The sequence below is a fragment of the Notolepis coatsorum genome, assembly GCF_963971535.1.
Source record: "Notolepis coatsorum genome assembly, chromosome: 10".
Classification (NCBI taxonomy): domain Eukaryota; kingdom Metazoa; phylum Chordata; class Actinopteri; order Aulopiformes; family Paralepididae; genus Notolepis; species Notolepis coatsorum.
Window position 1 is genome coordinate 112,101,651 of NC_140174.1, and position 26,575 is coordinate 112,128,225.

A 26,575-nucleotide genomic window follows, 5' to 3' on the forward strand; every position below is an offset into this window, starting at 1 on the left:
GTTGAAGTGGAGCTAGGTAGCCAGCAGGCTGAATGCTCTGCGACGCTGGTTGAAGTGGATCTAGGTAGCCAGCAGGCTGAATGCTCCGCGACGCTGGTTGAAGTGGAGCTAGGTAGCCAGCAGGCTGAATGCTCCGCGACGCTGGTTGAAGTGGATCTAGGTAGCCAGCAGGCTGAATGCTCCGCGACGCTGAACTGCCTGGGCCGGTCTGTCTGTCGAAGACTGAGGGAACCGCGTCCGGCTTCAGCTGATTAGTGGTCTTCTGGACAAACATCCCACCCCAACAACATAATCCGAGGCAATGAAGTGTTCGCTGCAGATCCTCCTTCCCTGTCCAACAGGCTGGTCGCGCCGCCTGAGTGCAGCCAGCCTGAGCCAACGTGCCAACAACACTGTTTTTTTCACTGGTAGTTTGTGGAAATTAACCAACTTTCCTCTCTCTCACATGGTAAAATTAGTTTGAACAGCCAGGAGCAATACAAACAGAACCACCGCGGTCCCGTTGTTTTGTAGGCAACATTTTATTTACTGACTGACCCATTCACTATAGGCAGCTAACCAGCAGTGTATACACCAAACCAGCCCCATGACGTCAGCCATGACGTCAGCAACAAAATGGCGGCGCCCATGTTGAAAACAGGGATATTATATTTGATTTTTCAGACAAATAAGATAGATTTCACATTTGATTATAGAACCCTGTCTTACACAAGGTACACAACAAACAAACTAGGATCACATTGTTCACTGCTTCATCTCCACTTTAAGCTACTAGGTTGAGCACTCATTCAGCTACTAGGTTGAGTCCTCATTGCCAGCCTGTCAGAGGAGGACTGTGTGTACTCAAACCATTTAACGAAAACACACTTATTATTCACAATTGTCTACGCGGCCCTCGGGTGAACCTTTAGAAACGTGACGTCAGTACCCCCCCCCCCCCCAAATAAAAAGGTTCCATGCTCTTATTTCGAAGGCAGAATGGCAATACCGGAAGTCCTTACGCTCTCACTTCCAGGTGCTTTGACAGCAGCTCCGTCATAAGAAGCAGCGTTCCTGCAGCCATTGCTACTTTCTCACCACCTTGCAGAGTGGAGGACAAGTCGCACAACAACCAAGACGACGATGTTATCCGTGCGAGTAGCAGCGGCTGTGGCCAGGGCTCTGCCCAGGAGGGCCGGCTTGGTAAATATTGCAATGAAATAAACGACATTTTGAGGGGTTTCTCACCAAACCGTTAAGGTTGTTGTGTAACGCTGTGGGCGTGAAGGGTAACGGGCCGCGGGTGTCAAAGAGAACTTCTTGTACTTCAAATGTGGTTTTAACGACTTGACGTTTTGGAAACTTCTCCGAAGACGTCTTAGTTAATTATTTTCGCTTTTGGTCGTTCGCTACGTTTTTAGAATAGATTTCCCAAAATAAACCCAGCTAGCGTGGAAGCTAGCTGACGTTAGCATGTTAGCTGGCTAGTTAGCTCCCGTTAGCTGGATGTGTTCATGAAGGTCAGGATCTCTGACTGCATGTCTTGTCTCACAGAGTCGTGCCTCTGTTGAGCTTCTCAATGTTTGGATATCAAGTGTCATTGCGTTTTTGTTTAAGAAGAACGTATAGATTTAGTTTAGTAAATTAAATAATATTTTGAGATTGGTGTTATGATCCCCCAGATGTCAAGCTGTCAGTCACGTCAGTTGTCAATTTATTTTTCCTGTGCTGACTAGAATAGAAATACTTATTATCCCGAGGCAAATTTGACACTGCAAATCACTCAACATTAGACAGAACAGGTCACGTGCAACGTTATCTGCAATAGACCACTACACTTACGTGTTACATTGAAATCGGGGAGGAGATTGCGGGGGAGCATATGAATGAATGTGGATGAGAGCCGTGATGTAAGTGGTTGCAGAAACGGCTGTGGGGGTGCTAGAGACATGATCGAATAGGCGTTTATGCGCCTCAATCTCCTGAACACGGCGTGACCCATTCCCAATCGATCAGAACTAAATCGGCAGAGAAAAAGCCCATTTTAAAGCACCTATTCCGCATGCACATGCGCAGATTGCCCATGGAGTCTGGACGACGCGAGATGACTCACGAATGAATGTGGACTGTTCCATCAGAGGGGGGAGCTTCGGTGGCCAGTGTCCTTTCAGCCGAACAGGATAATGAGAGAAATTATCCCACTAAATGGCCAGACGCGTCTTATGGCGACATCTACAATTACCTCATTGAGTCTCCAGGTAGACTAATGTTTATATTTAAGTCAATGGTCTGTAGCCACTCGCACTGCACCGAAGCTTTGCCCTCTGATGGAACAGTCCACATTCATTCGTGCGTCATCTCGCCTCGTCCAGACTCCATGGGCACTATGCGCATGTGCATGCGGAATAGGTGCTTTAAAATGGGCTTTTTCTCTGCCGATTTAGTTCTGATCGATTAGGAATGGGTCACGCCGTGTTCAGGAGATTGAGGCGCATAAACGTCTATTCGATCATGTCTCTAGCACCCCCACAGCCGTTTCTGCAACCACTTACATCACGGCTTTCATCCACATTCATTCATATGCTCCCCCCGCTATCTCCTCCCCGATTTCAGAATCCCGGAAGTGTTGCGGTGGTCTATGGAAATAATCTAATTGGGTGCCACCCGAAATTGTTGTTCTTGTTCCCACAGGTGTCTAAGACTTTACCCGCCGCTTGCGTAGCAGTGCAACACCTCCACACACACAGACCATGGCTGCAGGCAAGCGGTGAGTTAAATTATTAGATTAAAAATTAAAATGTATTGTCATCATGCAGCACACGTACAGTAAAACGATAATACGTTTAGCATCCAACCAGAGTGCAAATGTAACAGTAAAGTGCAATACAATGTACATGTATAAAATGAGTTGGTACTACTGGGTAATAGTGCTCAGTGTTTACCACAGGATTTTGTGAGACTGTGGTGGGTGAACCCCTGACCCAATTCTTTTTATTATTTTTTTTAAAGTTAAATGCATCAATCTGGTGCACTTTGAGAGCAAAATAAAGAGGCTAGATCTATGATGAACTTTGTGCTCAAAACACAAATCGACTAGAGCAATACTTCCCAATCCTCTCCTCGAAGCACCCCAGCCGTTCAGCCGTTCAATGTATTTCTTAAATTCCACCACCAGCACACCTGAATTCAACTTAACTAGCCCTTTATTAGTTGAATCGGGTGCGCTGGTGGTGGAATTTAACAAATTCATGGAACGGCTGGGGTGCCTCGAGGAGAGGTTTTGGAACCACTGGACTAGAGCATACATTTGAGCAATCAAAGAAATGAAGCAAAAGTCGTTACCTGTGTTGAACTGGTTTATTTTTAGAAAGAAAAAAAAATACTATAACGACTACTGATGCATCCCTATTATTGGCAAACTTTATATTTATAAAAATACCATAAATATATATCAGGGCTGTACAGTGCTACGAGGGCGTAGCATATTGCCCCTAAAAATAGCCTGTGCTAGTTGAGAGTAGGGATGGGAATTGATAGGATTTTATCGATTCGATTCCCTTATCGATACCTGATCAAATTATAATTTAAATAAATTGGAAATGCAACAGAACTACATTTAGTCATTTAGCTGACGCTTTTATCCAAAGCGACTTACAAGTTCTGTACGACAAGCCATCAGGAAGGGCACAACTCTATCAGCTGAGCAACAATGTTCATCAAAGTGTTGAGTGCTACAGTGTAGGTTAGTTTATTAGGACAAGTGCATGACAGTACGGTTAGTTAGGGTTAGATATATATTTTTTTATTCAGATAATGGTTGAAGAAGTGCGTCTTTAGTCGACGGCGAAAGATTGGACGTGATTCGGCTGTCCTAACTGGGGTGGGTAGTTCATTCCACCATTGTGGGGCAAGGACTGAGAATAGGCGACTTCTCTTTGATGACCCTCCCGGAGCTTGGATAGGAGTAGGTCTGAGGTGGCCAGAAGATGCAGAGCGTAGGGGTCTAAGCTGGTTAGAATAACAACATGCAACTTGACATTTCTGATTGTCATTTATTGTTGAGCCCCCATGTCAGAAAAATACAAAAACTGTAAAAAATAAAACATTAACTATAGCCTACACTTAAATAAAATAATGTATTTGAGATTCTCTTAAAATGTATTTATTTTTTTATTCTTAAACTAATTTAATCTATTGAATAACAGGTTGTTATTCCTCTGACTTCTGTCTCTCACTCTCTCACACACACACACACACACACACACATACACACACACACACACACACACACACACACACACACAGTGTGAGAGAGCTCCCTCCCCGGGCCCCTGTCCTTTATGTATTGGCTTGTGTTGCTACACGGACACATTTGTATGTTGCACCACTGTACTTCCTGGCTAACTGGCTTACAGACTTGTAAACAAGCACTCACGTCTCTCATTATATGTGAACTAAAGAGTACAAGGTTTACACAACAGCCCCCACCTGCTGTTTTATTGTATTTGTACCTGTACTATCCGCTGTCAGCTGTTTATCTCTCTTTGTGAGCTTGATTAAATAGCGTTAGCTCACGTTAGCTCCGCGGCTAATTTTAGCTCACCCTGATCTAAATCAATGACTAGGTTCTAAAGCATTCAAGTAGTTTTCACTGCACATAGACGTAGCCAAACAGCGGGAGCATTTCGGGAGCATATTACCAAAACCCAGGCAATTTCGAGCCCTTAAGGAATCAAATAGTCTGCCATGGCTACATGCTAACGTAACGTTATTGCGCAACTGTAGGCAGCGATAAGGGAATCGAAAGTCACAGGAGCCACACGGTTCCAGGCATCGGCCAATTAGGAACCGGTTTTCGATTCCCATCCCTAGTTGAGAGAAATATTTGGGGGCACCCTTGCTAGTACTGATTTCAACCCTTTCATTCGTATTTCACTCCTTTTTTTTTTTTTTTTCAAGGAATTTAAAAGTTGCAAACTAATCTTGTTGGCCGTTTTCTATATCTCTCCCTCGGTCTCTCTCTCCGTCTGCCCGAGGAGCGGGGCTGTTACTTACACACTTGCGCGACTGACACTCACACATGCACATACAGGTACTTGAGAGGTGCTGTCCGTGCTGAAGCAGAGCTCATCATAGCTGAGAGAACGAAACGTTAAAAAAAAGCATGCATAGCGCGACCTGTGTAAGATTAAGTTACACTGCTATCTCCTATCTTAACGTTCGCAAGCTAAGCAAGCATGCATAGCGCGATGTGTGTAACGTTAAGTAACTTTAGTTCCGTGGGGAAAGACCGGTCATCACTGCATACAACTTGGTTTAATCCAAATATCCATTCAGAAACTTTGTATTATGAAATAATTCTGGGATGTCTGACTATTTCCCTATGCCTTGTTTGGTGCGAGTTCAGCTGACACTGTTGACACGCCCACTACGCAAAGCGTGTGCTCTCTCACACACTGCTCCGGTCATGCATCCACTCACCTCATGGAAAATATATCATCAGGCTATTGTTCTAAAAGTATCTCTACTAATAAAATAAGAGTATTGAACTGTTTTTTAACAGCTGGGTATTGGGTGGGACATTCTGATTTAAGAACTTTCTAAATAAAATAGAAAGTCCCAAAATAGTTAATTTATCTGACTGCTTGTATTAATTGATCAAAAAGTAGCCATGTGCAGTAATAGTTATATAAAAGAATAATAAAGCAATGTCTATGTTCTTAATAAAAAAAAAAAGATTTCTTGCAAAATAATAAAGAAGCGATAAGAGTAGTATCGATTAAAGAAGAAATGTTTGCAGTTCTGGTAATACTTCAGTTGGTTCATTATAAAAGATACAAACCTGAAAACAACAAAAGCACTTAAATGTTAAATAAAAGGACTACAGTAATGAGGCAGGAGGAACATATTTTTTTGCACTATAATGGTAAAATTGTTAAAGATTCTGTGCCCCTAAATTTTTCATTTAGGGGCACCTGTGCCCCTAGTGAAAAAGCTTAGCGTACAGCCCTGTATATACACAGCACTATTGGACATGCTATCATAGAGTTGTATGGGTTATATTTAGGTGTATAAGTACTAGGGGTGCACCGAAAATTCGGCCACCGAAAGTTTTCGGCCAAAAGAGTTTTTTCACCGAAAATATATCACCGAAACAGAAGCAACCCAACGTGTGTTGTTGTGGTGATGTCATCAAAACGCGGATTCATTACATGCGCCCTGTGAGCTCTTCAGTCCTGCGTGATACTACTCTTGGGACTCGGGAGCAATGCATCTCCTCGGGAGTCGCGCTGTTTCTACAGTATGTAAACTCCGCACGCAACAAGTCCAATAAATGCGTCTTTAACATACTTTATCCTTATTTACTATATATATCACTGAGTGATCTAATATGCATATTATTCAGAGCGAGAGTGGGAGGGATTGTTTCTCTCACATTGACGCTGTCTGTCCTGCGTGATACTCCTCTTGGGACTCGGGAGCAATGCATCTCCTCGGGAGTCGCGCTGTTTCTACAGTATGTAAACTCCGCTCGCAACAAGTCCAATAAATGCGTCTTTAACACTTTGAGCGCCACGCCTGGTTTTCCGTTTTACCGCTTGAATGCCACCATCGGCACCAATGTTAACGTTAATATCGCCTAATATCGCCTAATCTATGTTTTAAATTATGGCTATGTGTCTAATCTGCCCATCGCATTATCAAAGACTATTTTCCAGTCAGTGCTGTGAAGGCAGATTGTTTTTTTATCACGTCGTTTCCGTTTCAGAACAGTTAGAAAAGCCCCCGTTTTGATATAAAAAACAGCTCATTCTGGAGCATTCTATGAAAATCGTCTTTTAGTGGAATATTCCACAACGTTGATATTCGTCGGCCTTTTTATGAATCGTTTTCAAATAAACGCTAGATGATCAATATTATACGTGCACGCAAGCACATTACGGCCGCGCACTGATAATCCCTCCGTTGATTTCCTCACGGACTTTTACAGTGAAACCGAAAGAAGACATTTCACAAAACAGCTTATAACTTCATCAAACTTACTCTGATTATCCTACCACTGATAACATAGAGTCCTTACCTGACATCAGATGGTATCCAACTGGTATATTCCAATTCCTGATCACCATTCGAAAAAATCGATACGTGTATGGATCCAACGCGATACAGTAGAACTCCATGATCCGCGGGGCTCTGAGGCTCCAGAATGAACTCTGGTAACCCCGGCTGGATCAGTGAACTGGAAAATGTGGAGTACCGGATTTTTTTTCCCCCCACATTTTCATTGAGTCCATTCCAAAATCACTTATGTCATCTGGGAGACGACAGGGGGCGCTTTTTTCCACAGTGATCGCCGGCGCCCCTCGGCTATACTCGGGTAGGCTCGGGTGATGCAATAATTTTTCAGATCGCAAAAAAAAATCCGAGAAATCTCGTGAGTGGCATTCTACGTCACTATTAAAAACCTGAGAAATCTCGTGAGTGGCACTCAAAGTGTTAACATACTTTATCCTTATTTACTATATATATCACTTGAGTGATCTAATATGCATATTATTCAGAGCGAGAGCGGGAGGGATTGTTTCTCTCACATTGACGCCGTCTACTGTGCCAAAGTCATCTGGGGACTAGAAAGGTGTGCTCAGTAGAGCACAGATGTCCGTCTCTCTCTCTCTCTCTCTCTCTTTCTCTCTCTCTCTCTGATTGATTGAAAACTTAACAGATTGCAGATTGGGTACAGTACAGCTCAATACACACAATTGTTAAGGGGATGCAGACCAGAGAGACTTTCGTCTTGTTTACATCAGGGTCCCCCATTTTCAATTCATCAGGACATATATGACATACAGATAGATAGACAGTACTGCTACATCTATACATTTATGACATACCAGATTTGCAAATACAGTACTGTTTGTGATACAAAGACCCATAATAGTGATTATTTATTATTTAAGTTAAGTTTAGCCATAATCATATATTTTTCCATAATCGGGTAGCTGAACAACATTGGTAAAAAGAAAATCTATTCTAGGAATCATTTTCGGCTTTCGACCAACTGTTTCCTATTTTCGGTATCGGTTTCGGCCAAGAATTTCCCATTCGGTGCATCCCTAATAAGTAGGTATATAAAAGGATTATATGCAGGTGAAACAGGTTTGGGTTAGAGTGATATGGGTTATGTGCAGGTTAGCCAGAAAAGCTACATTAAAGTGACATTTAACACTTTCAGCGCCAGATGTTGCTGTGGGCCGTGTGGCAAGAATGCCAGCGCTTTAATGAATGGGGATACATGCCGATGTTTGCAGGGCTAAAACTATTAAATATCATAGCTATGGATATAAAACTATTGCTCATTTGACATCGAGTATAGAGTTGTTCCGATACTAGTATCGGAAATGCCGCCGATACTGCTTAAAATGCTAGTATCGGTATCGGCGAGTACACGTAAATTCTAGCCTCCGATCCCATGATGTAATTTATCTCCTGCCGAGTCCTGCGGAGAGTGAGGATTATAAAATGAACATGTTTTAAAGTGTGATGCTGTGTCATTTTAACAGCAGATACACTTTCTTAAATTCCATTGTCCCCGACAGTGCGGTGTGACGGGGAGCTCGGACGGGAATCGGGATGTGTTTGGCTGGTGTTATGATGGCATTAGCTGGAAAGATAGCTAGTTGGAACAACATCCGCTTTTAACGTTACTCAATCAAATCAGATGATCGCCTGTCCTTTCTCCAGGACCTAACACTGTCCGTGACCGTCTATCAACAATAATGCACCCACGGTGAATTGTATTTAAGTTAAGTAGCTACGGACTAGCGTTAGCTGACTATTACTAACGTTATCTTAATGTCGATGCGGGAAGGCGAGCTAGGTCAGTTAGCTTAGCTTGATAACGTTACCGTGTCTAAAGTTGGTGCTATTCACATAATCCAGCAATAATGGCTGCAGACCTGCAAGCAAAGTACAGCAAGTGCCAAAGGATAAGAGTCTGAGGCGGAGTTTCAAAAGAGAATGTTGAATATTTATTTTGCATCAAAAACCACAACATGAACGTTCTATCTGCCACTAGTTTACAGACTGAATAGGGTATATCTGCAGAGCCACTGAGTAGCGAGTGCAACACCGTTTAATGTCCGTGTGGATCATTGGAGTAGGGTATATCTGCAGTGCTGCAGCCCATACTCATTGATTAATGATACTAATACAAATCTATACAATCACCTGTTGTTGAATAAATACCATACGTTCTAGTTATTACTAAAAAACAGTATAACAGTATCTGAAAAAAAAAAAAGTATAATTTATATAATTTTTTTTGAATTTTTTTTTATGCACTGGTATCGGATAAATATCGGTATCGGCCGATACCCAAAGCTTAGGTATCGGAATCGGATCGGAAAGGGAAAAATGGTATCGGAACATCTCTAATCGAGTATCTATTGTTCAATTTGTAAAAAAAAAAATCCATACATTCCCGTTTTATACCGTGGTGAATATGAGTATAGTTTTAGAGTAATCCCAGGAAACACCGCTATGCAGCGTTTAGTGCATTTCACTAGAAACCGTGGCATTCCTCGCCTGGATCAATCTGAAATCAACGCTATATTATTGGTATTATGTTTCATCATGCATGCATGAAAGTGTGGGGGGAGGGGTTTCTATGCTTCGATCGTCGCCAACGGAATATGTTACACACATACGTTAGGATCGCGGGGAAGGGATTCTTCTATCAACTCAAGATTGATACCATATAGCCCTTTCCTTGACTAGGATGTACTGCAAAAAGAATATTCCAATTATCTGATTGCCATTCCAAGTATTGATGTCGATCGTGTTGCCAACATAATCCACCAAAGAACATGAACGGGGAGTGCTTGATTATCCTCAATCCATGTGTTATAACCGCTCGCCATGCCCCACTAGGAAAACCCGGACCGGACTTTTTAGAGTACAGCCCAAGCTAGACAGTTTCCAAGGATGTGCAATACCGGCGGCAGGCGGCGGTATTGGACGTTTGCGATCTCAGACTCATCCCGAATGATAAACACAGGCTGCCTCGATGGATTATGAATGGGAATATCTAATAAAAGAAATGACGATAGAAAACCCGATTTTTCTCGGGTTTGGCACCCAAGTGATGGCGAGTTAACCCGACTTATCACGGGTCTGGCGTCCAATGTGTTAACACATTCACGGCCAGGGGTCGCTGTTTACCTTCTGTATAGAACGGCAGTGCTGTAAGTCAATGGGGCGCTTTGTTCACTTGCTAGTGCTTAAAATATATCTTATATTATAGCTATGGGTCTAATACATCCGTCGATTTGTCAGTGAGTTGCTTCCAGTCAACATGCAGAAAACGGATAGTTTTTTCCTCCGTACATTTCCGTTTTATACCGTTTTGAATATGAGTATAGTTTTGGTGATTCTTGGTAATCCCAGGAAAAGACGCGATAATGGCGTTTTAGTGGAATCCACTAAACACGTTGTCACTTTTCACCTGATTATCTAATCATCCTGAAATCAATGCAGCCTCGCAGATGTATCGTTGACACTGGTTACCTCGCCGGAGTATTTAAACCCCGCCCGCACGGCTCACCTCGGCCCAGATAACAAACCACAACGTTTCTAATGTAGTGCAGTTGCTGCCACAATGCGTTAGGGGGCGCTATTGACCGTCTGCAATCGCAGACACACTCAGAACAGTATGCACAAGGTGCCACGATGAATTATGAATGGCAATAGCGAATAAAAGAAATAACGAGTTACACAACACGTGGTTGGTCGTCAAGCGTCTGCTCCCAATCACGTGGTTGGCCAGGAATGTGTTAAGAGACTGGACATTAAAGTGACATTAAGAGACTGGGTCAGAACTTTAATGGGTGGTTTCTGGAAATATTCAAAATAGTTCCCCAAATGATTTCCTCAAAATAATAACTACACTGTAGTGTTGACACAGAACCTCAATATTGGCAAAGCTGCATTGACATACTGTGTGTTTACAATCCAGTCCACAATCTGAGTAAACTGTCGGTTGAGCTCAGCAGTGGGCAAAGTCTGGGTTTGGACCGTCCATCTCTATCTGTGTTTGGCCCAAAACCCTCAATTGAATAATGTGGTCATCACTCAGAATCAAAATCGGAAAAGTCTTTATTGCCCAGTAAGCTCACACATGCAAGGAATTTGTCTTGGGTAATTTGGTGCATCAACATTAACACTTTGAGTGCCAGCCACGCGGAGCGCTAAAGGGCTCCGTATGCCAGCGTCCACTTCAATGATGGAGCAGCTCTCATATTTGCAAACTCATAAACTATGTCTTAAATTATGGCTTTGTCTTATCTGGCCGTCGCTTATCAATGACTTGTTTGCAGTCAACATTGTCGAAACGGATTGTTTTTTTTAATCGGTTCATTTCTGTTTTATACCATTTTGAAAAACTCTTTTTGAAAGGGTCAGGAAAATATAAAGATTCTGTGATAAACGCCCTTTACTGGAATATTCTGGAATACACAAAAGACGGTCATTTTTTGGCCTATTTATGAATAGTTTTCAAATAAACGCTAGATTATCGATAGTATATGTGTACTTATGCACGCTATATAAGCGGGCTGAAAAATCGAATCTTATTTCCTGTCACACACACACACGCATGCTGATATCTCTGTGAGAAAAGTTCTGATTATCCTAAGACTGGTAAAATAGATTCCTTACCTCAGATCAGATGTTCTCCAAAAAGATTATTCCAATTCCTGATCGTCATTCCAAATATCGATCGCGTTTATTGATCCAACACTGGATACTGGAAATATGTATTCCATGCTGTTTTGGGGCTCAGAAATGACTTGGATCCTCGTGTGGCTTGCCCCAGAAGTAAAATGAGGAAACTGGATTCCCCCCCCCCCATGTGTTTCATTCAGTCTAATCCAATGGGGTGCAGTACAACAGGGAGAGACTATCGGGGGGCGGTATTTTCCCAATGGAGCTCAGAGAGTTTGCAGCACTAACGTGAGACTAGATTGATGAAATATGAATTAAAATCGCTAATAAATTTTAAAAAAAAGCGCGATTTATCATCGCTGGCACTCAACGGTTGGCATGAACTAACGATAAGTCTTGTCGCTGGCACTCAAAAGTGTTAACGGACAATTAAAATGGAATGTATAAATTAGAATAGAAATACAATAGAATATAGGACAGGGCTGTACAATTGTGCATGATTGTAGAATATACTACACTAAATTTAGAAATACAGTGGAATAGTATGTAACTGGAGCTGTGCAATTGTGCATACAATATGAACGGTGTCATGTTGGCTGATCTCTTAATCGACACATCCCTAACTAGTCAGACCGTTCTTCCGGTAGGCACCGCTGCGGTGTCCTCCCTCCTGGAGGAGAAGATCCTGGGAGCCGACATGTCCGCTGACCTGGAGGAGACTGGCCGTGTGTTGTCCATCGGTGACGGTATCGCCAGAGTGTACGGCCTCAGGAATGTCCAGGCGGAGGAGATGGTCGAGTTCTCCTCTGGACTCAAGGTGAGGCTGAGAAACCATGACGCTGACGGGAGGAGAACAGACGGTGAATTTTTTGTTTGTGTAATGCAGTGTTGCCAAAAATACATTTCGGTATAGTAGCAAGTAAATAGAACGATACAACAGTAGTAGGTCAAGGAAAGCAATTACAATTTGGCAATGGGCAGTTATTGATTAAAAATCTAAAGTGAGACGAGGGTATTCAATTTTAGGTCCGTTTGCAAGAGATTCCACCATAACACTGCATCTCGGCTCTGTCTCTTTCTCTGTCCGTCTCTTACTGTCTGTCTCTCTCCGTCTCTTACACTCACTCTGTCTCCGTCTGTCTCTCTCCGTCTGTCTCTCATCTCAAGTCTTGTAGCTTGGACTCCATGTAAGCAGCAGTTTGCAGGTCAGGCTGTCTTTGTTGTTGGCTTTGTTAAAGATGGCATCTGCAGAGCCTCCCTGACCAGTGTGAATTTAAAAGGAAAATAGCTGGTTTGGATATTTGCTTTGAGGATGAAGGAACCACAAAATATATATCTCTATCTAATAAGATAATGTTTTTAGTCTGTTCACCTCACTCTAATCAGGGCGTGTCTCAATGACCATCCCTCCTAACTACCCCCTCTGCAGGGCATGTCTCAATGACCATCCCTCCTAACTACCCCCTCTGCAGGGCATGTCTCAATGACCATCCCTCCTGACTACCCCCTCTGCAGGGCATGTCTCAATGACCATCCCTCCTAACTACCCCCTCTGCAGGGCATGTCTCTGAACTTGGAGCCTGACAACGTGGGCGTGGTGGTGTTCGGTAACGACAAGCTGATCAAGGAGGGAGACATCGTGAAGAGGACGGGTGCCATCGTGGACGTCCCCGTCGGTCTGGAGCTGCTGGGCAGAGTCGTGGACGCTCTGGGAAACGCCATTGATGGAAAGGTTGGTTCACAAGAGAAAGCTGCTAAAAACCACAGTAGGTTTTGAAGATATGTTCAGGCATTCATGTTATGCTGCCCACAGTATTTCCTATTAATAATAATTTTTTATATTGGGCTTTTAGCAACCATTACAAATGGGTAAAAAATACTTGTGAAATAATGAATTTCAATGAATGCCACTGATGGATCAGATTAGTGATGGGTTGAAGGTGAAATCCTCCCTCAAGCCGTGTATTCAGATGACCTTGGTGCCGATTGGTTATTCAGGTTACCTTTTCTTCCCATCTCTCTATAGGGCTTGGCGATATGGCCTCTAAATGATATCGTGATATTTTTTGGCCATATCGCGATACACGATATATATCGCGATATTTTGACATTTCCTCTAAAGCACTTAAAAATGCTTGATTTAACCCTTTGATGCATACAGTCACGCCAATATGATGATTATAATAAGTCCCTGCAACATATGTTTTCATTATTAAACCATGAAGATGCTTTAAAAAATTATTTAATAAATGTACTAAGAGTAGTCTACTGACACGCTAATAAAAATATTTATTTACATCTAAGACAATTTATATAAACTCTTGGGTGCCTAAGACTTTTACACAGTACTGTGTTTTCTATCCACTTTAGCCAAACACGCATATATATATATATATATATATATACATACACACTACTGTGAGAAAATAATAATCACACACAAAGGTATAATGGCTTATAGCAGACTTAATGATTTTAGAATATTTCAGATAATGAAATTAAATGTTTATCATCAACTATCCAGTTAGTATTTATACTGTCTGTAACGTTTGGCTACTTTAAATCATTGAATGTAGAGAGAGAGAGAGAGGGGGCGAGAATGGAGAGCCAGCCCCCCCCCCCTCGGGGTTTGTTCTAGGTTCGCGTTTTGATCGTCTAAGCTGCCGTAGGTGATGACGTCGCACTCGAATGTAAACAGGAAGAGATGGAGATGGAGACAGACGGAGATGGAAATTGGATGATATACAGAAACGAATAACCAATAAATATGAAGTTATGTTTAAACTTCTGTTGTCAAGCGTTGTCAATATAACCCACCCCCTTTGCTCACGAATGGAACTAGTCTTGTGGAGTCCGCTTTGACCGTTTTCCAGGGTTAGCAGCTATCGCTAGTTAGCTTAGCATAATCCTAATGGATACCTTGGTTAGCAGCTACCGTTGGCTCATTGCATGTTATTAAAGGTCCGCGCTGGTCTGTCTAATGAAATTACAACCGCAACATTATATCTCACTGTACAGCCCTGACTACACTAACGTTAGCCTATAGCTCCGCCGTCCCTGCTACACTCGGGACCAGTACACTAACGTTAGCCTATAGCTCCACCGTCCCTGCTACACTCGGGACCAGTACACTAACGTTAGCCTATAGCTCCGCCGTCCCTTCTCGAGGAAAGCACAGAGTGTCTCTCGGCCGCGGGCGGCGCCTTATAAACTAATACTCTATGTTCGCGATATAGTACAGTACTACATCTCGGGTAGAACAATCCACGATACATCGAGTATACTCGATATATCGCCCACCCCTATCTCTCTATGACACGATGGTCTAAGTCTGAAATTGTCTTAAAGGGGCACATCACACAAAAAAACAATGCTGTTTATTTTGCACATAATCTCAGCAGGCATGTCCAAAAACTCCGTTTTGCACACATTCTTTTAGTTCGACAGTTATTAAATAAAGTGGTAAATTAGTTTTTAATATGGGCACCGTGATGTCATCGGGGCACATTGTATCTTTGTGTTGTGTTAATTACAGCTCCATGAAATGATTAATAAATGGCAACCCCTTGTCTTATAGGGACAGCTACCATCATTTCATTGAGATGTAATCAACACAAGGAGTCAATGTCCCTGATGACATCACCGGCCTGTATATTTTCCCCAACAGAGTTTCAGTTCGGTTTGCGCAATCTGATTGGCCACTGACGTTTCTCTCAGCGCCGATCGCGTTACTCCTAACAAACTGGTTAAGCTTTGCGACTCTTTCGAAGTCGCTCTCTTTCGAAGTTGGTTAGGGTTAGGGTAACAGCCTGCTGGCACGATTGTTAGGAGTAACGCGATTGGCACTGAAAAAAACGTCAGTGGCCAATCGGATCGCGCAAACCGAACGTGGAAGTGAAATTCCGTTGGGGAAATTATACACGCCACCGGTGGCCATATTCATACTTGCATACTCTCCAATAACTGTCAACTATGGCTACGTTGGGCTCAAATCTAAAAGATTTTGCTCATGTGACTCTGATCGGATTCCTTCATGGCGGTGTGAACAGCATAAATCGCATGGAATCTGAACTTTTCTATTCAGATTTTGGGCCACTTTCGTACTCTAGATTGACATTTGTCACAATTTCTTTTACGTCCTTTCTTTTTTGTATTGTTAATTTGCGCAAGCTGGTCAGTTCAGGAGCGTGACCAGTTCACACTGGAATCTGATATTGGCCAATTTTCTTTTTAAAATAAATCTGAATTGAGTGTGAATGTAGCCTAAATTAAAATGTGCAAAACTGAGTTTTTGGATGCGTGTGATTATGTGCTCATTGTTTTTGGTGAAGTGCCCCTTTTAAACATTTCTAGATTGTAGCGCTGGCCTGGTGGTGATGTTATTATAGCACTGGTGATGATGATCTCTGACCCTCAGGGACCCCTGGTGGTGATGTTGTTATAGCACTGGTGATGATGAGTTCTGACCCTCAGGGACCCCTGGTGGTGATGTTGTTATAGCACTGGTGATGATGATCTCTGCCCCTCAGGGACCCCTGGTGGTGATTATCTCTGCCCCTCAGGGACCCCTGGTGGTGATGTTGTTATAGCACTGGTGATGATGATCTCTGCCCCTCAGGGACCCCTGGTGGTGATGTTGTTATAGCACTGGTGATGATGATCTCTGCCCCTCAGGGACCCCTGGTGGTGATGTTGTTATAGCACTGGTGATGATGATCTCTGCCCCTCAGGGACCCCTGGGCGCCACTATCCGTAGGCGCGTGGGCCTGAAGGCCCCTGGCATCATCCCCCGTATCTCTGTGAGGGAGCCCATGCAGACTGGCATCAAGGCCGTGGACAGCCTGGTGCCCATTGGCCGAGGACAGCGTGAGCTCATCATCGGGGACAGGCAGACCGGGTGAGAACCACAGCTAACTTAAGAATGAATGCACAGTATTCCTATAGACGGGCTTCTCGTCCACGTCAGACTCGGTGTGTGCATGCATCAAGGAGGTAAAAAGGAACGTAATCCTGGTCAGAACAACGGGGCAAACTACAATATATTTGCATTTATATTTGCATTTATTAGCCATGTTGGTGATCTAAACAAATAATCCAAGCCAAAGCTAGTTATGTAAAAGGTGAAAGTCTCACACTCTCAGCCGTGCTGATTTGGCTAATGACATCCAAAAACTACTTTTAGTCAGGGGAGTAGGGCTGGGCAATTATCGGGAAAAAAAATCTATCTTGATTCATAGACTTATGCAATCTCATATTTTATTGAAAAAATAAGAATCGTGAGAGAATCGTGATCTCAATTCTTAGAGAGAAATCGTGACACATTTGAGCAAGAATCGCCCAGCCTTACTGGCGAGTGCCATGGTTCCTCCATAGAGCTCCATTATACTTTTTCAGCATAGCAGCTCAACGCAGGTAGGGGGTAGGGCTGTCCCCAAAGCCTGTTTTTGGGCTTCAAACTTTGTCAGGTTTTTTTCGGACGTTCGAACCTTCGTTTTTAATAATTTAAAATAAGTCATCTTAAAAAATTAAAAAATATCCTCAATTTAAATATCCTCAATTTGAATAAAGTAATTAATCTGATTAAATGAGTATTTTTTTATTTTATTAAATCAACTTTCTTTAATGAATATAACTCTGTTTTAATACTAATATTAGTGTAGCCTAATCTTTATCTACAACTGTGAAGAAAACTACATCGGTTTAAACGGAATGAATACACATACAAAATAAATATATATATATATTTTTTTAATTTAAAATAAAAAATTCTAATGTTGGTTTCAGAAGATGCCAACGTAACGAACGAAGGTCCGAACATTTGGGCTCAGCCCTAGTAGTTAAAGTTCAAGTTTCTTTATTAGTTGTCGTACAAAATGCTTCTTTCTGTTCCGCTCCAGAGACTGTGCTAGGCAAAAAAGTATAAAATAAGTATAGCAAGTATAAAATAGAAGTCAAGTACGTAGACAAATGTTCAGTATATACAATGCTCAATGTAGAGTAGAAGTAACCATACAATATACTATACAGTGCAAAGGATGAGGTACAATTTACAGTAAGGTGTAATGAGGTATGGGTTGTAGTGCAAATTATTTACCAATAAGGTAAAGTGGGTGCTGCAGTGAGTTGTATGTTTAAAGTGTGCTGTGAGTGCATTTGATGGCTGTTGCATATTGTTGTTGTTCGTTGAGCATCCTGATGGCCTGGGGATTGAGCATCCTGATGGCCTGGGGATAGAAGCTTCTTCAGAGTCTCTCTGTGCTTGCCATGAGACTCCGGTATTGCTTGCCTGACCGCAGCAGTTCAAAGAGGCAGTTGTTTGGGTGGCTGGAGTCTTTGATTATTCTCTTCGCCTTGCCCATGCACCGCTTGTTGTAAATGCCCTGGAGAGTGGGAAGCCCCCCTCCAATTGTGCGTTCGGCTGAGCGGGCCACTCTCTGTAGTCTGCTGCGGTCTTGTGCAGTGCTATTCCCAAACCAGGAGGTGATATTGCCAGTCAGGATGCTCTCTATTGTGCAGTCCTCTATAGTAGGAGGTGACTCGTGGGTATTGGCCGGAACGCGGTGCATTTATAATCTCTCCGACTCCCTCGCTCGCCCCCCCCCCCCCTCCCTGCAGCAAAACCGCCATCGCCATCGACACCATCATCAACCAGAAGCGTTTCAACGAGGGAACGGACGAGAAGAAGAAGCTGTACTGCATCTACGTGGCCATCGGCCAGAAGAGGTCCACCGTGGCCCAGCTGGTGAAGCGGCTGACGGACGCCGACGCCATGAAGTACACCATCGTGGTCTCGGCCACGGCCTCCGACGCCGCGCCCCTGCAGTACCTGGCACCCTACTCCGGCTGCTCCATGGGCGAGTTCTTCAGAGACAACGGCAAGCACGCCCTGATCATCTACGACGATCTCTCCAAGCAGGTGAGGAGAGGGAGGGGTGGTGGGAGTAATCCAATTACTCGCGTAATCGCCGGTTCAGCTGAACTCTAGTGGGTTTTTGAGGGTGCTCGATTACATTTTTGTTTAAAAAAATATATATATTTCTATAAATATAAATTCGGTTACCACCAAATATGTCCGTAGCAATTAAACGGTAAACTTGCTTTGAAATCCCGCGAGGCGTGAGTTGTTGCAGGAAGCTGTGGAGCATGGATGGTAAACTTAACGTTACCATGAAAGCTTAGTGTTATCTAAAAGATGATAACGGCGGTTCTTGTTTGCATTTCCGAATCGTGCCAACAACATGTTGCCCACTTTGCGTAGAGTTCATAGACTATTGGTAGACATGCTGTTCCTTGAGCGGAGAGACCTGCTGCAGACAAAGTGCAGGTAATTATTACAAATGGTAACTGACTGTTTTTACTTACAATACGCTTTCATATTATATTGCTGTGCATTATGTCTGCCAAGTGAGACATAAAATAAATTGCACAATTTCTTCTTATTGCTGCTGCCATGTGCTTTAACACTTTGGCGACCACAGTCTTGCAGCGATTTATGCCTGAGGACAGGTTTGTTTACAAACCGATGTACTTTCTAAGAGCTATATATAATTTATAGTATTGCTATCTGTCCATTCTCATTGTCACTTGAGTGCATAAACCGTGCCTTCATAATGGCTTCAAGAAAATTAAAATCCATCGGTTGGTTGTCATTTTATAGCGTCGTGAATATAAGGTTTATCGCGCTTTTCGTCTCATCTTTTTTCCAGGAAGCTAGATAATAGTCTAAACGTTGGCGCCGTTATATCAAACGCCATTTCTGCTGTATATATATACGAATGAAATAAAACAAACTGCGTAGCATCCGGACTAGGCTTGGGCGGTATGACTGTATTACGGTATACCAGTTACCGACTATTGAAAACCAATACCGTCAAAATCACAGATCCGCTTCAGTTTATATTACAGTGAAACTGAGTTTTAACAGTGATTGGTTGTAGTGCACTGCACACACGCGCCAGCAGAGGGCGAGACCAGTCCTCACTAGTGGAGCGAGCCGCAGAGCTGGTTGTCTACACACAGGAGGAGGAGGGGAAACCCCGCTTCACTGGAAATTAAATGAGACACGCTTACCCTTGCTGCCTGGTGCTGCGTGCTAACTGGCTGTTCTGAGAGCTAACTGTTGTGCATGTGTATCACAACGGTGGTCACGCTTTACGGTAATGTTGCGACAGTGCTGTGAAAATACCGTAAAGCGTTGTGGTAACGAGAGTGTTGTTGTGGACTGGTGGAGCAAATAAACTGTAAAACCTTACGTCGCAATCCGGTGCGTTTTTGAATACACAATACTAACGTTACTAGTACTAGGGTGCTGCGGGGCTCCTGGCTACCTTCGGTTCGGAGAGTTAACGTTGGTATTACTAGGATGCTGCGGGCTTCTGGCTAGTGGCTACCATTCTGAGAGCTAATGATAGTAGCACTCGGATGCTGCGGTCTAATTGGCCATCTCCACGATTTGTTTACTTGGTAACACGGGTTGCCCCCCCCCCCCCCCCCCCCCCCGCTGACTCATACCGTACACCGGGGTATTAGGTCATCAAGGTATGACTGTGTGAAAAAAATGATACCGCCCAGGCCTAATCCGACTATTACAGAGCATCTATGGATGAAATGGGGGCGGCGGAACGCCGATTAGTATTATTGATTAGCAATACAGTGTGCGTTCAGGTAGCCAATGTCAGTGATCGATCACGTTTTAAACAATGTCCAATCCAGCTGTAATTTGGGGGAATAGTATCCTACCATCAGGCCATGTGATCGCCGGCAGCATTTCGTCATTAGTCATCTGAATCTGGTAGATCGATATGTCCATTGGCTAATCATAAATCCCATTATTCCAGGCTGAAATATGCGATCGGTAACGTGATCAAAGATGGAGGGTGTTCGTTTGGAACCGAGGCTCACATGAAACGCCCACATACAGTGAAAATAATTCTTTTTTCAAATGCCCACAATGATACTGCAGTGGAGCGATGGCGCCCCTAAGCGGATCTGGCCGGTATTGCATGTTTCTAAAATCAAATATGTGGGTAGGTCATGCATCTCGATCGCGGACGTTAATAGCGTTATAAATATGGAATAAAACAATAACAACTCGCCACGAGTTAACTCGTGGACGGTCCACATAGTGTTAAGATGCGTTATAAAAATAGATTCCCTTAAGCCCGAGATTTATTTCACATCACAAATGGATCAATTCAGTCCGTATTAAGTGATGAAAATGTGCCCAAGAGTGAAGACTCTAACCCTATCAAAACAGCAGGCGAAGTGTATGTTAGCGAAATTTGAACTCATAAAATCTCCGCATTGCATCGGAAATCGGATGTTTTAGATGCGAGGACAGGAAGCCACCATTAAATTGTTGTAGTCCTAAGAAAGAGGAGACCCAGGGCTTTCGATGGACGTCTACATTTCATAAAACTACACTACCCAGCTCACACCAGCCGTAGACTAAGGAAGGCCAACCATTTATTTCCTTACAAATATTGACTGGAATGTCGTGTTTTTCTCACAGGTCGAACAAACCTCAACGTTATTGCCATAAAATTCGACTTTCTGTGAACATAAAGGGTAAAAAAAACGTGTTCGCTGATTTCTGACGCAGCTGTCGCCATTAAACAAAAGTAACTGTACTTACAGTAGATTTCATTCACGGTCTTTGCTGCCCTGTAACGGGCGCCTGGTGGTACTAAATCCAGATTTAACGCCGTAATCCGACGGAGGAGATCTTGGCCGTAAAAATTCTGTATCACTTGACAATATAAAGCAATTTATAGGCCTGATATTCTATATTCATATTGCATATGTCTGGATGGCAACATTCAGTACTGTATCTAAAAAAAAAAAAACTAAAAACTCATTTTTTCATTTACTTAGATATTTACTATGCATGTTCTCAAAGTTGCTGATTGAGCTCAGTGGTATTTTTGCTTTAGATAATTGATAGCAGGGTGTTATTCACCGTCAAAGATGGGGGGAGGGGGGGGTGGACACTGAGGATATAATTGAGATTCTCCTTTTGGTTCATTACAATTTACTGAAGCATAGTAACGGACACAATTGAATATATCCAACACTGGGGATATGTAGCTTTTTTTTTTGTGACAAATCAAACGACAACGTTTTCTGACGAGCCCCCCTCCGTCCCCCCCAGGCCGTGGCCTACCGCCAGATGTCCCTGCTGCTGCGCCGCCCCCCCGGCCGCGAGGCCTACCCCGGGGACGTGTTCTACCTGCACTCCCGCCTGCTGGAGCGAGCCGCCAAGATGAACGACAACTTCGGCGGCGGCTCCCTCACGGCCCTGCCCGTCATCGAGACGCAGGCCGGCGACGTGTCCGCCTACATCCCCACCAACGTCATCTCCATCACGGACGGACAGGTGGGTCTGCTGGCTCCGGCTGGCCCACTTCCAGGCATTGTGCCGTGCTAGTGGTCCGTATCTGCTTCTAGTCTTTGTGCTGTGCTAGGATAGTGGTCCGTATCTGCTTCTAGTCTTTGTGCTAAGCTAGGATAGTGCTCCATATCTGCTTCTAGTCTTTGTGCTAGGCTAGGATAGTGGTCCGTATCTGCTTCTAGTCTTTGTGCTAAGCTAGGATAGTGCTCCATATCTGCTTCTAGTCTTTGTGCTAAGCTAGACTAGTGGTCCGTATCTGCTTCTAGTCTTTGTGCTAAGCTAGGATAGTGGTCCATATCTGCTTCTAGTCTTTGTGCTAAGCTAGACTAGTGGTCCGTATCCGCTTCTAGTCTTTGTGCTAAGCTAGGCTAGTGGTCCATATCCACTTTTAGTCATTGTGCTAAGCTAGGATAGTAGTCTATATCCGCTTCTAGTCTTTGTGCTAAGCTAGTGGTCCATATCCGCTTCTAGTCTTTGTGCTAAGCTAGGCTAGTGGTCCATATCCGCTTTTAGTCATTGTGCTAAGCTAGGATAGTGGTGTTTTCCGCTTCTAGTCTTTGTGCTAAGCTAGGATAGTAGTCTATATCCGCTTCTAGTCTTTGTGCTAAGCTAGTGGTCCATATCCGCTTCTAGTCTTTGTGCTGTGCTAGGCTAGTGGTCCATATCCGCTTCTAGTCTTTGTGCTAAGCTAGGCTAGTGGTCCGTATCCGCTTCCAGTCATTGTGCTAAGCTAGGCTAGTGGTCCGTTTAAGCTTCCAGTCTTTGTGCTAAGCTAGGCTAGTGGTCTCTATCCACTTCGTCTTTGTGCTAAGCTAGGCTACTGGTCTGTATCCGCTTCCAGTCATTGTGCTAGGATAGTGGTCCATATCCACTTCCAGTCATTGTGCTAAGCTAGGATAGTGGTCCATATCCGCTTCCAGTCATTGTGCTAAACTAGGATAGTGGTCCATATCTACTTCCAGTCAATGTTTCTAAGCCTTCTCAAAATCCCAGGGCGTAGACCTACAGTAATCCTCTTCATCTCTGAATGCTTTTTCTTTTTAACGTATTTTCCAACTGGCACCGGTCTCCCCCCGCAGATCTTCTTGGAGACTGAGCTGTTCTACAAGGGCATCCGTCCAGCCATCAACGTGGGTCTGTCCGTGTCCAGGGTGGGGTCCGCGGCCCAGACCAAAGCCATGAAGCAGGTGAGATCCTTCCACCACCACACTGTGAACGGAAGGTGCAAAACTGTCACTCGTGCCTTACTTCTCTACCTTATTTATACTTGACCCTTTCACTGCCACACTACTCAAGGTTAACCCTTTACTATCACACTACCGACGGTTACCGTAGTGTGGCAGTGAAAGGGTTAACCTGTGTATTGTCGCAGTGAAAGGGTTAACCGTTTGGTAGTGCGGCAGTGAAAGGGTTAAGATTATTTTATTTTTAGCATTAAGGTTTTTCTTAATATTTGTAATTCTAGTTTTAAGTCTATATTTATGGATTCTGTGTGAAGGGGGTGACCTGTCAGTTTAACATGACAAATTAATATCTTGAATGCTGAACCTCCTGTGTGGTGTGTTTGTCTCTCCGTGTGTGCGCAGGTGGCTGGCACCATGAAGCTGGAGCTGGCTCAGTACCGTGAGGTTGCTGCCTTCGCTCAGTTCGGCTCTGACCTGGACGCTGCCACACAGCAGCTGCTGAACAGAGGAGTCCGGCTCACCGAGCTGCTGAAGCAGGGCCAGTACTGTGAGTAGGCCTGCCACGATAACACATTTTGCTGGGCGATTAATTGCCCCCGAAAATATCGCGATAAGCGATATTATTGCGACCGGTTTAGAGAATTTTTTGGAGAAATTTATTTCCCAAAACTTTTATTTTGAAGCCCACCGCTCCGTCTTTTCCGGTTTAAGACTTTTATTTTGAAGCCCACCGACCGGACCGGAAGTATTGTTGTGATTATCCTAGCCGACAACTTGTCTCGTCCGGTTGTGTTTTTTAGTTTTAACGTTAGCTACTAACGTTAGATGCAGCTACTACAGGCAATCAACGATGAGGAGGAAGCGTCAAAGCAGTATATAATAGAATAGCTGTGGTGCGTAGGCACTGCAGCACGACTCGAAAACGACCCGTTATAATAAATTAATTCATGTTTAACTTGTCCCCGTCTCCAGTGCTTTGACTAGCCCCACCCGTTCATTGTAAACAATGATGCATGTAATTGTATTAACGTTATTCTGTGTTATTCTAACGTTACACTACAAATAACGCTACTTGGTTAAAAGGAGCAACACCATTGAGAAATGTAGTTAAGCTATATGTGGCGTTGCTACTGCCCCACGGAGCTCCCGTGCTGTGCTCTGTAGTAACGCCAGCGGCCAACCCACACGGAGAGAGACTGCAAGGGGCACTGGTTCCGCCTGAATGAATGAATGAAAACTTTATTTAACAGATTGCAGAATGGGTACAATACAGTACGGCTCAATACATACAATTGTTAAGGGGATGCAGACCTGAGAAAGACGTTTGTCTTGTTTCCATCAGGGTCCCCCATTTTCAATTCATATAGACAATCATTAAAACAAACGCGCAAATAGCAATTAATCGCGCCCGTCAAAATCATTGCATTCATTTTAATTATCGCGGCAATTAATCAATTTATTGCTTATCGCGGCAGGCCTAACTGTGAGTGTTGTCTAGTACTGAGTGTTGTCCAGGTTAACGGTTAATCGGTTCCTCGTTAGCGTCACTAGGTTAATCGGTTCCTCGTTAGCATCACTAGGTCTGAGGACAAACGTGACCAGAGAATAAAGTGCAGCACTCATGGACCTGTAGGCCTTGGACTCTGAATCACTGAAGCGTTGGCACTCTGAAAACCTATAATTTCTTTCTAATTCTGTGTCCTCTCTCCCACTGCCAGGCCCCATGGCCATTGAGGAACAGGTGACTGTAATCTACGCCGGAGTCAGAGGTTATCTGGACAAAATGGACCCCAGCAAGATCACGAGGTTTGAGAAGGCCTTCCTGCAGCACGTCCTCAGCCAGCACCAGGAGCTGCTGGCCACCATCAGGTCAGACTCCCTGTCACCTCTTGTGTTTACGTTAGTGTTGGTCTGATGCGTAGGTTGGACTTGAGTAACCATCGCCGTGTCCTCTGCAGCCTTTTCAGGCGTTTGGGCCGTAAAGTTTAGCCCTTAAGGTCTTAAATATGGGTTTGGTGGGTCTTAAATGTATTGTATTAGAAGTTACTTATATGTTGTGATAACTTCTCTGTCTGACTCATCAGTACCTCCAACAATTCATATGGAATTACCTCATTCATAGTAATTTTTTCATACGCTTTTGCCGGTATGGCCGTGGAATAGGTGTTATTCTGTTCAATGTGGTCTTAACTTGTTGAAATCTGCAGGAACCCTGCATTTTGTGTCCCTCATTGTAAGCATTCTGTCTTAATAATAGTGGAGATGCATGAGGACTTTACACGTCAACATTATGGGAAATGTGCTTACCATTTTCCCCAGAGTCGGACAAGAACATGGTCACCAGTTTCCTCTCTGTGTTCACTAGAAAGCTAGCCTATGAATGGAAGCGGATGCGGACCACTAGCATAATGAACCTTAAAAATTCCGGGAGAGCTAGGTTTGTTGGTCCGTATCCACTTTTATTCATTCATTCATTTGTGCTGTGCTAGGCTAGCTCACAGCCGGATAGCCTTCTACTGAACAGAGGGAGGAAACTGGGAAGACTGTAAGCAGCATTTCCCCATAACGTCTGGTGTAGTCGGGGACATGGCGGTGTTAATTCAGGCCACCTGATTTGGACGGTCTCTTGTCTGTTCCAGGACCGAGGGTCAGATCTCGGAGGCGTCGGATACCAAGCTGAAGGCTATCGTGGTGACCTTCCTCTCCAGCTTCGAGTGAAGACTCCCACGGGAGGCGTCTCCCCCCCTGCTCCGTCTCTCCGTCTGTGTCCCCACTCCGCTTCTGTATGTGAAAGAACCACTGACGGCCAAGAGATCCTTCCTGTACAGACTTTCTCCTAAGAAGAATAAAACATTTTACAACTCTGGCGCGCTGTAAAGTTTGTCTGCCGTGGTTGGATGGCGTGTCGGGAGATGTGAGGAGGAAGCGGTGAGCTGCAGCTCCTGTTCAGCGTGTTCATGAATCTGTCATCAATATAGCATTTTTGTTGTTCCAAAATATCTTGTGGGGAAAATATGATGTTGACCGGGCTATTGGTAGCGTGTAGGGGCAGCCATTCAAATTGTTCAATGTACAGCACTTATGTTATAAAGCATTTTATTAACGGGTCAAAGGAAGAGTTTCATGGTGATTTGAGGATGTTCTGGTTCCGGTCCGTCCCGCTACGACCCAACTGTCATCAACTTGGTGGGGATGAAGATATGGCCCTAGTTTTCTGAACTACTGGTTGTGAGTGCTGGTGTTTTGAGATGTTTGATACCATCGATCAAAATAAACATGGCAGCATTTGTTGCAAATGTAA

At 43.8% G+C, this 26,575-nt stretch overlaps 1 protein-coding gene across 1 annotated transcript; it reads left to right on the forward strand.

Moving 5' to 3' along the window:
• Window positions 1-1,023: 1,023 nt before the first annotated feature.
• Window positions 1,024-26,575, forward strand: LOC311235903 (ATP synthase subunit alpha, mitochondrial). Its single transcript, XM_084323427.1, has 11 exons — window positions 1,024-1,182; window positions 2,671-2,746; window positions 12,348-12,517; window positions 13,259-13,432; window positions 16,431-16,597; window positions 18,316-18,616; window positions 21,851-22,075; window positions 23,170-23,277; window positions 23,677-23,821; window positions 24,993-25,143; window positions 25,914-26,575. The coding sequence occupies exons 1-11, from the start codon at window positions 1,123-1,125 to the stop codon at window positions 25,990-25,992; spliced, it is 1,656 nt and encodes a 551-aa protein (XP_084179553.1). The 5' UTR covers window positions 1,024-1,122; the 3' UTR covers window positions 25,993-26,575.

Bases quoted from the DNA above. Each gene is read 5' to 3' on its own strand.
- LOC311235903 (XM_084323427.1), top strand. From the start codon at position 1,123: ATGTTATCCGTGCGAGTAGCAGCGGCTGTGGCCAGGGCTCTGCCCAGG. The intron at 16,598-18,315 runs GTGAGAACCACA...CCCTCCCTGCAG, and splicing joins ATCGGGGACAGGCAGACCGG to CAAAACCGCCATCGCCATCG. The intron at 18,617-21,850 runs GTGAGGAGAGGG...CGTCCCCCCCAG, and splicing joins ACGACGATCTCTCCAAGCAG to GCCGTGGCCTACCGCCAGAT.